The 12,222-nt window shown below is 38.6% G+C and overlaps 1 protein-coding gene across 2 annotated transcripts in view; it reads left to right on the top strand.

Moving 5' to 3' along the window:
* The window catches only part of ELMO1 (engulfment and cell motility 1), a 313,327-nt gene that overhangs the window by 135,981 nt on the left and 165,124 nt on the right, over window positions 1-12,222 (top strand). For both annotated transcript variants that reach the window (XM_087767900.1, XM_087767891.1), the window contains exon 15: window positions 9,019-9,123. In XM_087767900.1, the coding sequence (XP_087624026.1) occupies window positions 9,019-9,123 (105 nt within the window). The remainder of the gene's footprint in view (window positions 1-9,018; window positions 9,124-12,222) is intronic.

The raw sequence follows: 12,222 nt of genomic DNA, 5'->3' as shown, positions 1-12,222 counted from the left end.
TGCCTGTTGTAAGACCTAAAGGATAGCAAATAACATAGCACACAAGGTATTTAGATCTTCTTCAGTTACAAAGAAATACAGACATTCTCTTTGAATATGTGATTTCATTAACTTAGGCCTGTGAATGAATTAAAAGACAAGGGGGAGAAAAGCGACTCATTTGTGAATAACTGCGTTATTTCCCCAAATTAAAAACACCTTTGTATCTGAATCCTGAATATTTTGATTGCTTGATGTAGTCAGCTTGTTACACCGCCCCTACATGAGCGGTAATGGTATGTGTCTTTTTAAAAGATCCTTAATTTTCTTAAATCTTCCTACATTTTGGTGCAGCTCCATCCTCTTTTTGATGTCTGTCTGGAGGAAACTGGAGGCAGAGCAGAACAATGCCCAGACATGCAAAACATATCTGCATTTTGCAGAGTACAGCTCTAGTCACAAAAGCTTCACAGTCCTGTAGAGGGAGGCAAAGAAAAATGGAAGTCAAGTGAACTGAAATTCCCCAATAAATGGATCCAGTGTTTTTTTGTCTTTTTTTTTTTTTTTTTTTAATTACCTCGCTACTGAGGGCAGATGAGGGTATGCTATAGGATGGGCAGAAGCTATTGTTGACTTAAGACAGAAGTACGGACTCAAATGTTTCAGGAGGGATCAGTCCTTTATTCCAAACCCATCTGTAACATCTACAAAGTGTGGCTGTTTGCACTCAAGCAGGGAAGATTTGACTGTAGAGCTAGTCGTTTTGGATGTGGGCACTTACGTCCAAAGGTAGCTAAAATATCATAGATGTTGACAGTTCCTTTACTGTAGATTATTTTTCAGCTTGTTCTCTGTGGTTACTGGAAGCTTGACCTGGTCACAGGTAGTAAAAGAAGTGGCAGTATGTGAACCACAGAGCTCTGTAGTGGCAGCAGGTTTTTTTTACCTACGACTGTGAGTCTGTATGCCTAGCCGCAGGTGACATTTCAGCTCAATTCCCCGGTTTGAAATTTTGACAGCTGTTGTATCTGGCTGCCAGGCAGCCAGTAGATTCACATGGCTGATTCATTTTGAAGTGGAGTTTTCTCAGACAGAGCTGACTTCTTTCTACTCTTTATTTGAACTACACACAGCCTAGCCCTTTCCTTTTGCACATGACAGCCATTTTAGTAGCTTGCTTGAAAAAGAAAAATGTGAAACCTTTCTACAGAAATATCTAAAAGGAGAGCAAGATCTATCCCAACTTGCCTTTGTGATACTTGGCACTGGGTTTAGGTTCCTTGCAAAGCTCACCGTTCTCAAAGCAGCACGGCTTGTAAGGACGCGGGGATGTCCCCAGCTGCCACAGTCATCGTTATTAAAGTTCCAAGGGAAGTATAATTCACTGCACAAATGGAGTGCCAGTCTTCTTGTTCTGTCGTTGTGCTATGCCTACCATAGTACATAAGCATCATATCCTTCACCGGAGCTGATAGTTGTTACAGCAGGAAGGATCCCATTCGGAGTTTCACTCGAGTCTTCTGTGTCATGTTGTATGGGAGAGGCAACTGCAGCAATTATGTGAGCTGCTTCCCATGTGGGTTCCCTGTAGATACCCATCCTCGGGAAAATTCTAATAATTATTTTTACCCTGATTTTACTCAATTGCTTATAATTGAAGTAACTTTTCTTTAAAAGAAATAGCAACTAAAAGGTGTTTTAATTAATGCACCTTAATTACAGAGGCAAATGTTATGTCAAAAAGGTTAAGTTCAGATAAAACTACCTGAAGTGTAACTGAAACAATCAAAAAGATGCTCTGCAAGTAGTCTTATGCTTAGAAGGCTCTGATTCAAGCAGCCCAAGATTTGGCAGAAATTGGTTTTTAAGCTTTCATTTTACTTAATAAAAAGGTCTAGAGAGTCTTTTTTTTCTTGTCAATAGGCTATGCAACTTGTGTAGTTTGGCCATATGCTAAAATGTATATGTATGTACACTTGTTAACTATTTTGTATCACTTCCTTAACTTTTATACAAAATGCCTGTTGAAGAGCTCTGAATTTCTCCTTGACAAGTAGTCTTTGAACCATCAGTCAGGACCATTAAAGCTTGTATACCAGTATACCAACAGTGCCAGCCATTATGCTTAAATAGTGAGTGGGAGTCACAGTGTACCTTACTCAACTGACATTAAGCTTACCTGAACTCAAAAAAAGGTTTTCATGCCAAAATTGGACTTAGAAACACTAAGTCTTAACTAATTTACACATCTGATAAGATTCACAAACAGAGATAAATTACTCAGGTAGATTTTGATTCTGTCGTGTCTGACTTCCGCCTAGTTGCAAACATTTAGTCTGTGTTTATTTACAGTATTCAAGTTTAGATGGAATAATTTTTTTTGCTTGCTGTTCCTGCTAGCACTTTTCACATTGTTTTCTCACATGACTGTCTTCTTGCTAGCTTGATAATTATCCTGCTGGGCAGGATGAGAATTCATGCCTTAGGATCCTATCTATGTAGAAAAGGCAAACTGCTTTAATGACACTGGTAAAATTAAACCAGTTGATCTCCTGACACATTCCAAGGTCATAAAAAGGCCCATAATTCTAACACTATTTCTTTTTAGGTTGGGGATACTCCATGCCAGTTTATCCTGGTGTACTTGACTGATACAGTTCAAACAACACAAAAATTGCTTGCTGGCCAGGACATGGGTAACAGACTTCCATCATGATTTTGGAAGAGCGGGAGCTATCTGAAAAGCTGTAGCCCTTGGTTGCTCTCCAGCTGCCCTGGCTGGAGGGATACCTACCTCACACCCTTTCAGTTGAGCCTTTAGAAAGTCTCCTGGGAACGGTCCCTAATTCCCTGCAGTGAAAGCCTTCTGGATTAGCTTACGCCTGGTCCAACAGCAGTTTCATCTAAAGAGGACTGACTTTGCCCCAAAGTGTGGAACAGGAAATCTGGCAGGATCCGCTGACGTGGCTGTTAAATGAACTGCTAATCTCAAGTGTTGGAGTAGTAGTAAACTAATATGGCTTTTAATTTCTCGACCCAGTCTAGCTAGATCTGCGAGTGGATGTTTGACTGCTTATTGAGTTATTCTGTAAACTTAGTGGATACTGGGAGGTATCTGGTAGTAATTTCCCATGCTGAAAAAATGTAATTGAAATGACCATGTCCCATTGATTCATTTTAAATATCCCTGAGAGAGTACATGACACGTTACTTCTTGATAACTTCATTTGCCCAGAAAACATTACTTCAATAATAAGAAGTCAACAATCTGTGAAGTGCTAAGCATGTATCCAACTTTAAAGTCTGTCCTTGTTAACTAAAATAAAACCTGAAAGGTGGTTCACAGTTGTCCTGCGTTGGACAAGATGTCATCACTCTAAGTTATAGCACTCAGTTTAGATTCTTTTAGGCTTTCAAACTATTGCCAGTCCATAGGCTTAAGTTCTTGGAATCCAAAGCATTAGCTCCATGTGACTGTAAAGCTGTGGTATAGGTATGTATAAAATAAAAAGAATTATGCAAGAGCTTTATGTCTTGCTTTACAATGTGTAATTTATTCATGGCTGAAAATATGCAGTGCTTGTCTTTTGACATGCCCTGTTATGTATTATCTGATGATTTTAGCTGATTTAGTTACACCACCATAACATCCAGATTTCTGCAATTCTGGCCACCATAGCATCCTTTCGTAATTGGGACAGATTTCTGGTGGTGACTTATGTAGAGCTCTGTGCTGCTTTACATTAGATTACATTGTAGCTCAGGGAATCAAGGGAATACGGTAGTCAAATTATGATTTTTTTATTATTATTTTTTATAGGGCAAATTATGTGCAGATTGTGCTTATGATTTCTTTGCTATTGAGAAGGTCAGTTTTATATTGGTGAGTTCAAACTTGATCCAGAAAGGCTGTTGCTTAACATGTTATGTAGATTGGAGTGAGTTTTATTGTTGAAGGATAACATTTGCAGTTTACTAATATGCATTGTAAAGCTGTCATTAAAAAAAAAAAAAAGGTTAAGCAGGTGGAAATGGCCAAATATTTGCTGAAACACGAAGCTGGAAAAAGCTAAAAATATGTTGAAGGAAAAACTATCGTCGTTGCATGCAAACATAATTTGTAAGTCTTTGTGAAAACTATAACCAGAGTTGTTTATATATGATGGAGTAGGGGGGATGTGATTTAAATGACTTGCACTGAAAGTATCTTAAAAGATTTTTTGCATATCCTTTCAAAGATATAACAGTTGCTGAGCTTGGATACTTCTGACTTGAGGTAGACAGTGTTTTTATTTTAGTTTAGTTTATTTATTTTATTTTATTTTTTTAAATTCAAGGATCCTCCAGATACATTTTCATTCTATCATAGAGTTCTGTTGGAAAATTAAAAAATTGTCTTTGGAAGAAAAAAAATGCACATTTGCATATTTAAAGAGTTATCAAGGGAAAACCAAATCTGTTTGTTAGTTCTTGCTTTCATTGAATACATAGAGGTTGAAAATTCCCAAGTCACTGTTCTGTCTCATTAAATTGGATGGTGGAAGTTGTGTGCATCATCATCTCTTTGAATATAGTGCTGTTAAATAAAAAGACAAGATTACTTCCTCATTAAAAATTTTAGCTGACTACCTCTTCACAAATGTTTTTTTTTAATGTAGCATTTTTTCATATTTGTTATTCTTGTGTAAATGAACAGATGGGAATATTTTGCGTGTAAAACTTAAGGATTATTTAGGGAAGGGGTAAATGGTGAGGTTGTGTCCTCGTTGATACTTCCAGCATAAGTTTATCAATTCATAACTCACTGTGAATACCACTTAAAAAGTTCCCACCCTCCTGGTCTTGAGTTCTTATGAACAACCATCCCTGTATGTACTACTTTAATTTTCTCATTTGACCCAGGGAGGGTTTTTGCGTAGGTGCTGTAGAACCAGGTGATTGCTTTCCTTCCTAACCCACAGAACAGTGGGTTAGATTTAAAAGAAAGAAGAAAATGAATAAGTGCAAGTAATTGAAAATGGGAGAAAGTGATTACTGTCCTTTGCACTATCTTCATAGACAGATTGTTCCTTTTTCTGTAGAAAAAAATATGACCAGTTTTGAGAGTGTTCGTTTTAAATAGAAACCATTTAAATTGGACTCTCCTTTTGCAGATGTTCTGAAGTTCTTTTATCATCAGTTCTTTTACAATCCTAATTCCTCCCTAGGATCTTCTGTAGTGTTTTTATCATATGAACCTACAGAAGGGAGGCGTACAGAATAGCGTTTCACCTGAGCTGCTTTGGGGTTGGGAAAACAGAAGTTTGCTCTTCTGTGTAGAACAGCTATTACCAGGTCTAGCACCTACTGCAAGCAGCTTTCAGGACAAACTAGCATGACTTGGCAACTGATTTACGTAGTTGAACATAGCACTGATGCAAAATTTGTGATAGGCTGTAAATATCTGTCGAGACAGCAATAAAAAGTTTATACCTAAATCGGCTGGGAATGCAGGGAAGTAAATGGTTTCTGTGCTTCAGCATGCTCACACGGAAAATACTGTTGTTGAAATAATATAAGGAACGAGCGGTGCTTATTCCATTAGCAGTTCTCTACAAACAGTACACCATTACTGTGACTGGGGATCTCAGCGTGAGGACACATTCTCCATGACTGAAATCTACACGTCCCTCAGAGATTGCCTTGGAAGCCTAGAGTAAGAGAGTGGAGCCATTCAGGACAAGAGATAGAGAAGAAAGCTTTACGCAGCTAGGACTGCATGAGAATGCTAGGTTGTCTGAATATAATTACTGCAGTGGAATTTATCTGGAATAGCTGTAATCTTGTGAAACATGCCACGTGATGATGATTTTTTTTTTTTTTAATGGCATAAGCAGACATGATTTTGGGTTTGCATATTGTCCAAAGGAATGACTTTTCATTTCCACAGTACCCTACTAAGCTGGCTAACAAATTCTTGATGCTTTTGGTATATACACGTGTGGTATAAGCGTGTAAGCTGTTAAATACCGCTCAAACGCTGAAGCTGAAAGATGCATAGATAATATTCAGTCTTATGGAAAAAATCAAAAATAATCTGAAAAATTGGAGGTAACAAATCTGTTCCATTTGTATTTCTTACTCCTGGCTTTTTATAAAGAGAAAAATGCAATAGACTTTGTACTAAGCAGATGCAGCTAATATGCCTGAAGCATCGTGTTCCATATATTTAATAAATTATGTTGTAGGTGGAGGTGTTTGCATACTTCTGAATTATTCACTACAGCATTTTAGATAATTTAGCTTTGTATCTCATTTCTAAACCCACTCTCAATAAGTTAATATTTCAACCACAAACATTCAACATGTTAAGAAAAGGATGATTTTAGGGGGAGGGAGGAAAGAGGAAGGGAACAAAGCAGCTGGCATTCCTTTTGAATTTGAAGAATAATTGAAGATAATGTATTGTCTCATACATGCCAGAACTGTCTTGTGGATCCTCAGCTATTATCAGCAGGCATATCTCCAGTTATTTGACTTAACAGAGCTGAAGATCAAGCCCTAGTTATCCTGGGATCCAAAGGGACAGAAACTTTTGAAACAAACAACTGAAAATAGCTGAGTTTATAGGCTTTACTCGGAAAAAGTAATAAGTGATGGAGAGAGAGTTTCTGATTGAACATAGAACTAGTAGTGATTGTAAGAGACAAAATGAGTCATCCTTACTAAATGTGGTGAGATTTCTAATGTCCCCACTGTTTTTTTGTCAACCTTTCTATATAATTTCAGAAGTAGAATGGGATGAAGGAAAGAACTATTCAAGCAACAGTAGGTCAGCCTTTTTATTTCAGTATCTTGCTTTTATTTTAATACTGTTTGTAAACAGCAGTGAAATGAGTGCTAATATTAATATCTAGAGAAGGGTAGCTGGATCTTGATACTCTCTGCTTGCCAGGTATTTAGCCAAGTATACTCTGCCTGTGCTGTAGCTTGGGGGTGGAGAGAAAATGTGCAGCCCTATGCTGAAGTTCTTGCAAAAAGCACTGTAAAACAGGTGCAGTTCCTTGTTGCCAACCTCCCAACAGCTTTCCCAAGAAAATGTGCTCATGGTGAGGCTAAGTGTCAAGTGGTGTTCCCCAGGAATTGTACTTTACACCCAAAATGAAGGTGGTTTCAAATGCATAGAGGGTCCTGCTAAGATGTTCATGCTGAGTTTGGGGGAAGGGGGGCGTTTGTGTGGCTGCCAGACCCAGCCTCTCAAAAAATGCATGTTCTGGAATGCTTGAAAAATGATGGGGAGGGAAGGTTTCTCCTTCCAGAAGCTGAAGTCTGTTGGGCTTATGATCTGTGTAAAACAGTTTGTACTGATTTTAAATCTTCTGACTGATAAATGTATCACACGTGGAAGATGGAAGGTTGAGTGGAGAAATAACCACAAAGGACTTTTGTTCATCATTCAGATGAACAGATGAAAGTTTAAAAAAGGAACAAACAATCCCCCCAAAAAGGTTAAAAAAGATGAGTTTTTGATAAACACAATTCAGTGACCCTTTGTTTTCCCACTCTAGACTACTGCTCTTCTGAAATATCTACTGCATATAAAATCTAGGATTTCAGGCATCCTCTTGATTCCCTATCGCAAAATGATAAGCCTATGATTGTATTGCTTGTACACCAGTTCTCCTAAGCCGGAGATGTAAAATGAACAAATTGTGCACGCTATCTTCAGCCCCAAATCTTTGTCTGCTTTTAAAGTGGCAGCAGCCATCTTAATGTATAATTTTCGCTTTCTAGTATTTCTAGTCTTTCACGTGACTATGAATTATTGACTGGCTAAAGCCAACCTATCATACATCTAAAGGTAAGATGGGCAAGAGAGTGGAATCTCATATTTCTACTACTTTATGGCCTGGCAGAATCAACAGGAGGAAAAGTAGTAAAACCCATGCTTTTGTCAGTGAGGTGGGTGGATCAGACCCTGAGCACACAGCAGAAACAGACTGATGGAAGAAGAAATCTGTGCTGATCTTTGCCAGTTAGTTTTCTGCTAGTAAATGCACTTTTAAAGTCTCTGTCAGCTGGGTCTTGCAGAATAGAAATGCCATCGCAAAGCAGCTAGGGAAATCTTTCTGTGTCAGAATGATGAGTGGAGCTGGAGACACTGCAAAGGTGATACTGATAAAAGAGCATAGCAGACGATAGGAATTTTTCGATGGAGACATACTCTTGGGTCTTTGCGTTTCTGAGCAGCTTCTGTGGTGTTTTTGAGCCTGTCTGTAGCCAGGCAAATGTTCATCTCTAAACCGTGAACTACATGAAACTTATTCAAATGTACATTCAATTCCATCCAGTCAAAAGTTGGACTAATGAATATTTTGAGTTAATGCAGTTTTTTATGTAGTGTGTGAAACTGAACTTTTGCAATTTGTAGGAGCATGTGGAAACTAACAAGTTTTGGTTATATTTGGTATGATCATTCATTAATTCCATAGTTGAAATCCATAGATTCAGAATGTAACAAAAAATTTACCCGAATTCCATGAGATGAATCTGTTTCATTTCATACAGTTTTGTCTGACGTCCTTTGTGTTCAGGAGTCACAAGATCCAATAGACTTAGTACAGCTTTGAATCTAGTAGTCTTTTCGCCTTTTTGTGGTTTATTTGAAATTGTTCCAGAGCAGTTGTATAAATAAGTGCTTTGGTGGCAGTTTGCATATGTATCTGCATTTTCATATAAATAGTACTTTTAGTCTGTAGTACCACTGAGGAGTCTATCGGCCATGAAAGACTTGAAGATATGGGCTTCTAAAGCACTCAACCTTTGGGAAACCTCCATTGAGTAGCTAGAGAAGTGAATGACTGACATGCCAGCCTTGTAGTGTTTGCATTTGGCTGTGAAGTTCTTTGAGGCATGGACCATTTCCTTGTTAAGAGTTTTCTGCTCAGCAAAAGAGCTCTGTTGCTGGACTTTTTGGCATAGGATGCTAACATGGTGCACGTCACTGGGGAGCTGATAGCTTTTGTAAAGATGCTGAGTGATCTTGTTATCTTTTTACAGAATCATGTAAACCCAGCAATGGATTTTACGCAGACCCCTCCAGGAATGCTAGCCCTCGACAACATGCTGTACTTTGCTAAACATCACCAGGATGCTTATATACGGGTAAGGCTTATCCTTGTCTTTGAGATCTGTGCGGTTGCCTGTTCACGCCGATTATGTCCTGTTTACAGTTGACTTTGAAGAGGAGGTTCAGTATCCTGATATCATTAACAACAAACTCTAGGAAGGCAAACCACGTAACACTAAAACATGACATAAGTCTGTAAAAGCTTTGGGAGAAAGCTGTATAGCTGCCTAGTCTGTCATTGCTGAGTCAAATATTATAGAAACATTACTTTTTGCTTAGGCCTGCAAAGAGAAGGGGGATAAGCTTCTGCCTTTTTCAGATGCGTGGTGGATGTCCATAAGCTCAGAAATGAGTAATTGTGCAGAATTCTCTGCCCTGCTCTAAGTCTACCAAAAACTGTGTCAGGGTTTTCTGTGGAAAGAAGGCTTTGATGAGCAAATGCCTTGATAACTGACTGAGTTGGCAGTGTCCTGAGAGTTAAGATGCTCCCACTAAAATGACTGCTGTAGGTGAGGTAATGCTTAGAGAAAAATAGGTAAAAAGCATCATGATTCACTTGCACAGCCTGTTCCTGCCCCCTGCCCACTCCACTTCGTACATTTGTTATTTCAAGGGCAGTTAAAGCAAGTTATATGTTGCATCCTTACAAGAAGAGGCATACAGCTGAATAATACCTGCCTCTGAATAGAACAGCTTTTCCTGACCTTTATTGAAGTCCAATATTTGCCAAGTGTAAACCTAGCGAGCACAGATGAGAGTAGAGGATAGTCTAGAAAGTCAGTGTCTTGAGATAGTAGGAATGGTTTAACTACCCAAGAAAAAGCGCACATGCAGACCTGCTTAAAGAAGGTAATGTGTAGCAAGGAGACAGTAGACACACCAATCATTTCTACTAAAAAGTGAACTTCTAATATGCATTATTGTCTCGGTTTTGATCAAAGCAGAATAGTATCAAAGTTCTGATAGGTTTGCAAAGGGCGTGCTGATATCCAGGCCAGGATGATCCATGGACAGCATAGGAGACCACAAGATTGTCAGATCTGCTCTTTAAATATATCTTTCTGCCTCAGTCTGAATCTAGAAATAACTGTTAAAAGAAACTGTGGTAGCATGCAATACAGCAGAATTTATGAAACCCTATAAACACTTGAATTGAAGGGTTATTTTGCATACTAGGCAATGAGTATATTTTCTGGATAAACTATGCTGAAATATGTTTATAAAAAGAGAATGGGTTACTTTTTCTCATTAAAATTTGGTAAGATCTGGACGGTGCTACTCCATAGGCTTCTTTTGAAAATTCTAAATTCTGAGAATATGCTTAGTATGGGTAGCCAGTGCACCAAATGAAATTTGAGTTTTAAAGAAGTCTGAAAGAATTTAAAGAGGACAGACATTCTGTTGAAACAGAACTTTCACTGACATCTCTCATTTTTTTCTTATTTTTCATTTTCACGTTGCAAATGCTGTCTTAAAAATTGAGTTCAGTGTAGCATGTAATTAGCCACTCTTTAGAAAGGACTTTGGTGCTGGCTCAGCTTTGTTTCTATAATGCAATATTTTTGCTGCTGCGTTACTGAGAATTTTTGCTGTTATTTTGAGATGTGTGGTTTTATTCTTGTACGGTTCCTGTGAGGAGAGCATTGGGGTGCTTCATGTGTTTCCTGCCTGAGAAAGAGTACACATGCACTAGAAATGCCATACTGAGGCATGCTCAGATTAAACTGCTTGCTCAAAGCTGCTTTGGGAACTGTTAACACCTTGGGAGTATGTTAGCCTACCCATCTTTCCTGAGTAGTTCTACTTAGTGCTTATGCTAGCATTGCTGGCATGGTAGCTCACTCGTCTGCGGTGGTCCACCTTGTCATGTTAACAGCATGCTGAACACCTGAGATGAACGGTGTTGTGCAACTCCTGCAGCGTTCCTAGTCTTTGGTTGCAGAAGACACGTACTTTCTATTTCTTCATCTCCTTGACTTACTAGCTGGTGTACAGTAATTTCCTGTGGGCCCTGAGATGCCTGTTCCCTTCTCATTTTGAGTTCTTTATTTCACGTCTAACATTACCTTTTCTTCATGGCCTTTGGCTCCCAAAGCTCCCGCAATACCAGTTTGCTCTACTTGTACAGCCTGTTGACCTTGCTTATTTTTCATATATTTTTCTACTGCTGTACCTAACAAAAATTCTCTCTGTGGTTAAGGTTAAGTTTCCACAAGAAATTGTTAGCTATACAAATAATACTTTCATACTGAACAACTGGTTTGACAGGAGCTCTTATCTTTTTTTTGTCATTGATACTAGGAAATGTTTTGGTTCCTAGGAGGAGAGATTATTTTCAACTTGGCCCTTTACAATACAGTTGATTGCTGTATCATGGGTTAATTCCTAAGCCACCAAATGAGATAATATCTCTGCTGTGCAGTAATTGAAAATTGAGACTGGGAATCAGAGTTGGTTTGAAATGAACTTGGAAAATATGAAGTTTCTCCCGACAGAATGTGGTGTATTAAGCAAAGACACTCTTAGGAAATCATGATGGTTTCACGGGGTCTATTGGCAGCGCTGCATTTTAATGGGCAGCATGAATCACTGCAGTCTGACCTGACACTTTCTTAGGATGCCCCAGCTGTATGGCCCTTAGTAAGGTATCTTCTTGTATTACTAAAAAAAAAATGGGTAAGGAGAAGTTAGAAGACAGGCAATAAGTAATCTCTTCCCTCTTCATTCCTTGTTCTGCCTCTCATAAATGATTCTGCTTAGAAATAATTTGCATAATAAATGGATTAGTTAGGTGGGAAGGATGTCTGAAACTGAAGTGCCCTTTTGGGGGGGGTGGGGGTGCAGCAGTGGGGCTTCAAAGACCAGTCCCAAACAAAAGTACTCATAGGAAGAGTAAATACAGTTGCAATCTGTTGAAGAACATGGGTATGAAGGCAGTGGAGCAGATGGGTAACTGCATCTTGAAAGTAGAAAGCGTTTCAAGGTGAAAACGTGGGTGTCGCATGGTGAAGGGGGAAACAACAATAACAAAACTTTTTTCCCCTGTTTGATTCTTTCTTACCTACTTCCCCACAATCCATTTCTCTCATTCACCTTTTTTCCTGTTGGATACTTATTCCTGAAATCACAGTAAT

This window comes from Nipponia nippon, unplaced genomic scaffold (genome assembly GCF_047370975.1).
Source record: "Nipponia nippon isolate SJK-2023a ecotype South Korea unplaced genomic scaffold, ASM4737097v1 scaffold_1, whole genome shotgun sequence".
NCBI lineage: Eukaryota > Metazoa > Chordata > Aves > Pelecaniformes > Threskiornithidae > Nipponia > Nipponia nippon.
The sequence above is the reverse complement of the archived record's forward strand: the minus strand, read 5'-3'. Positions and strand labels throughout refer to the sequence as shown.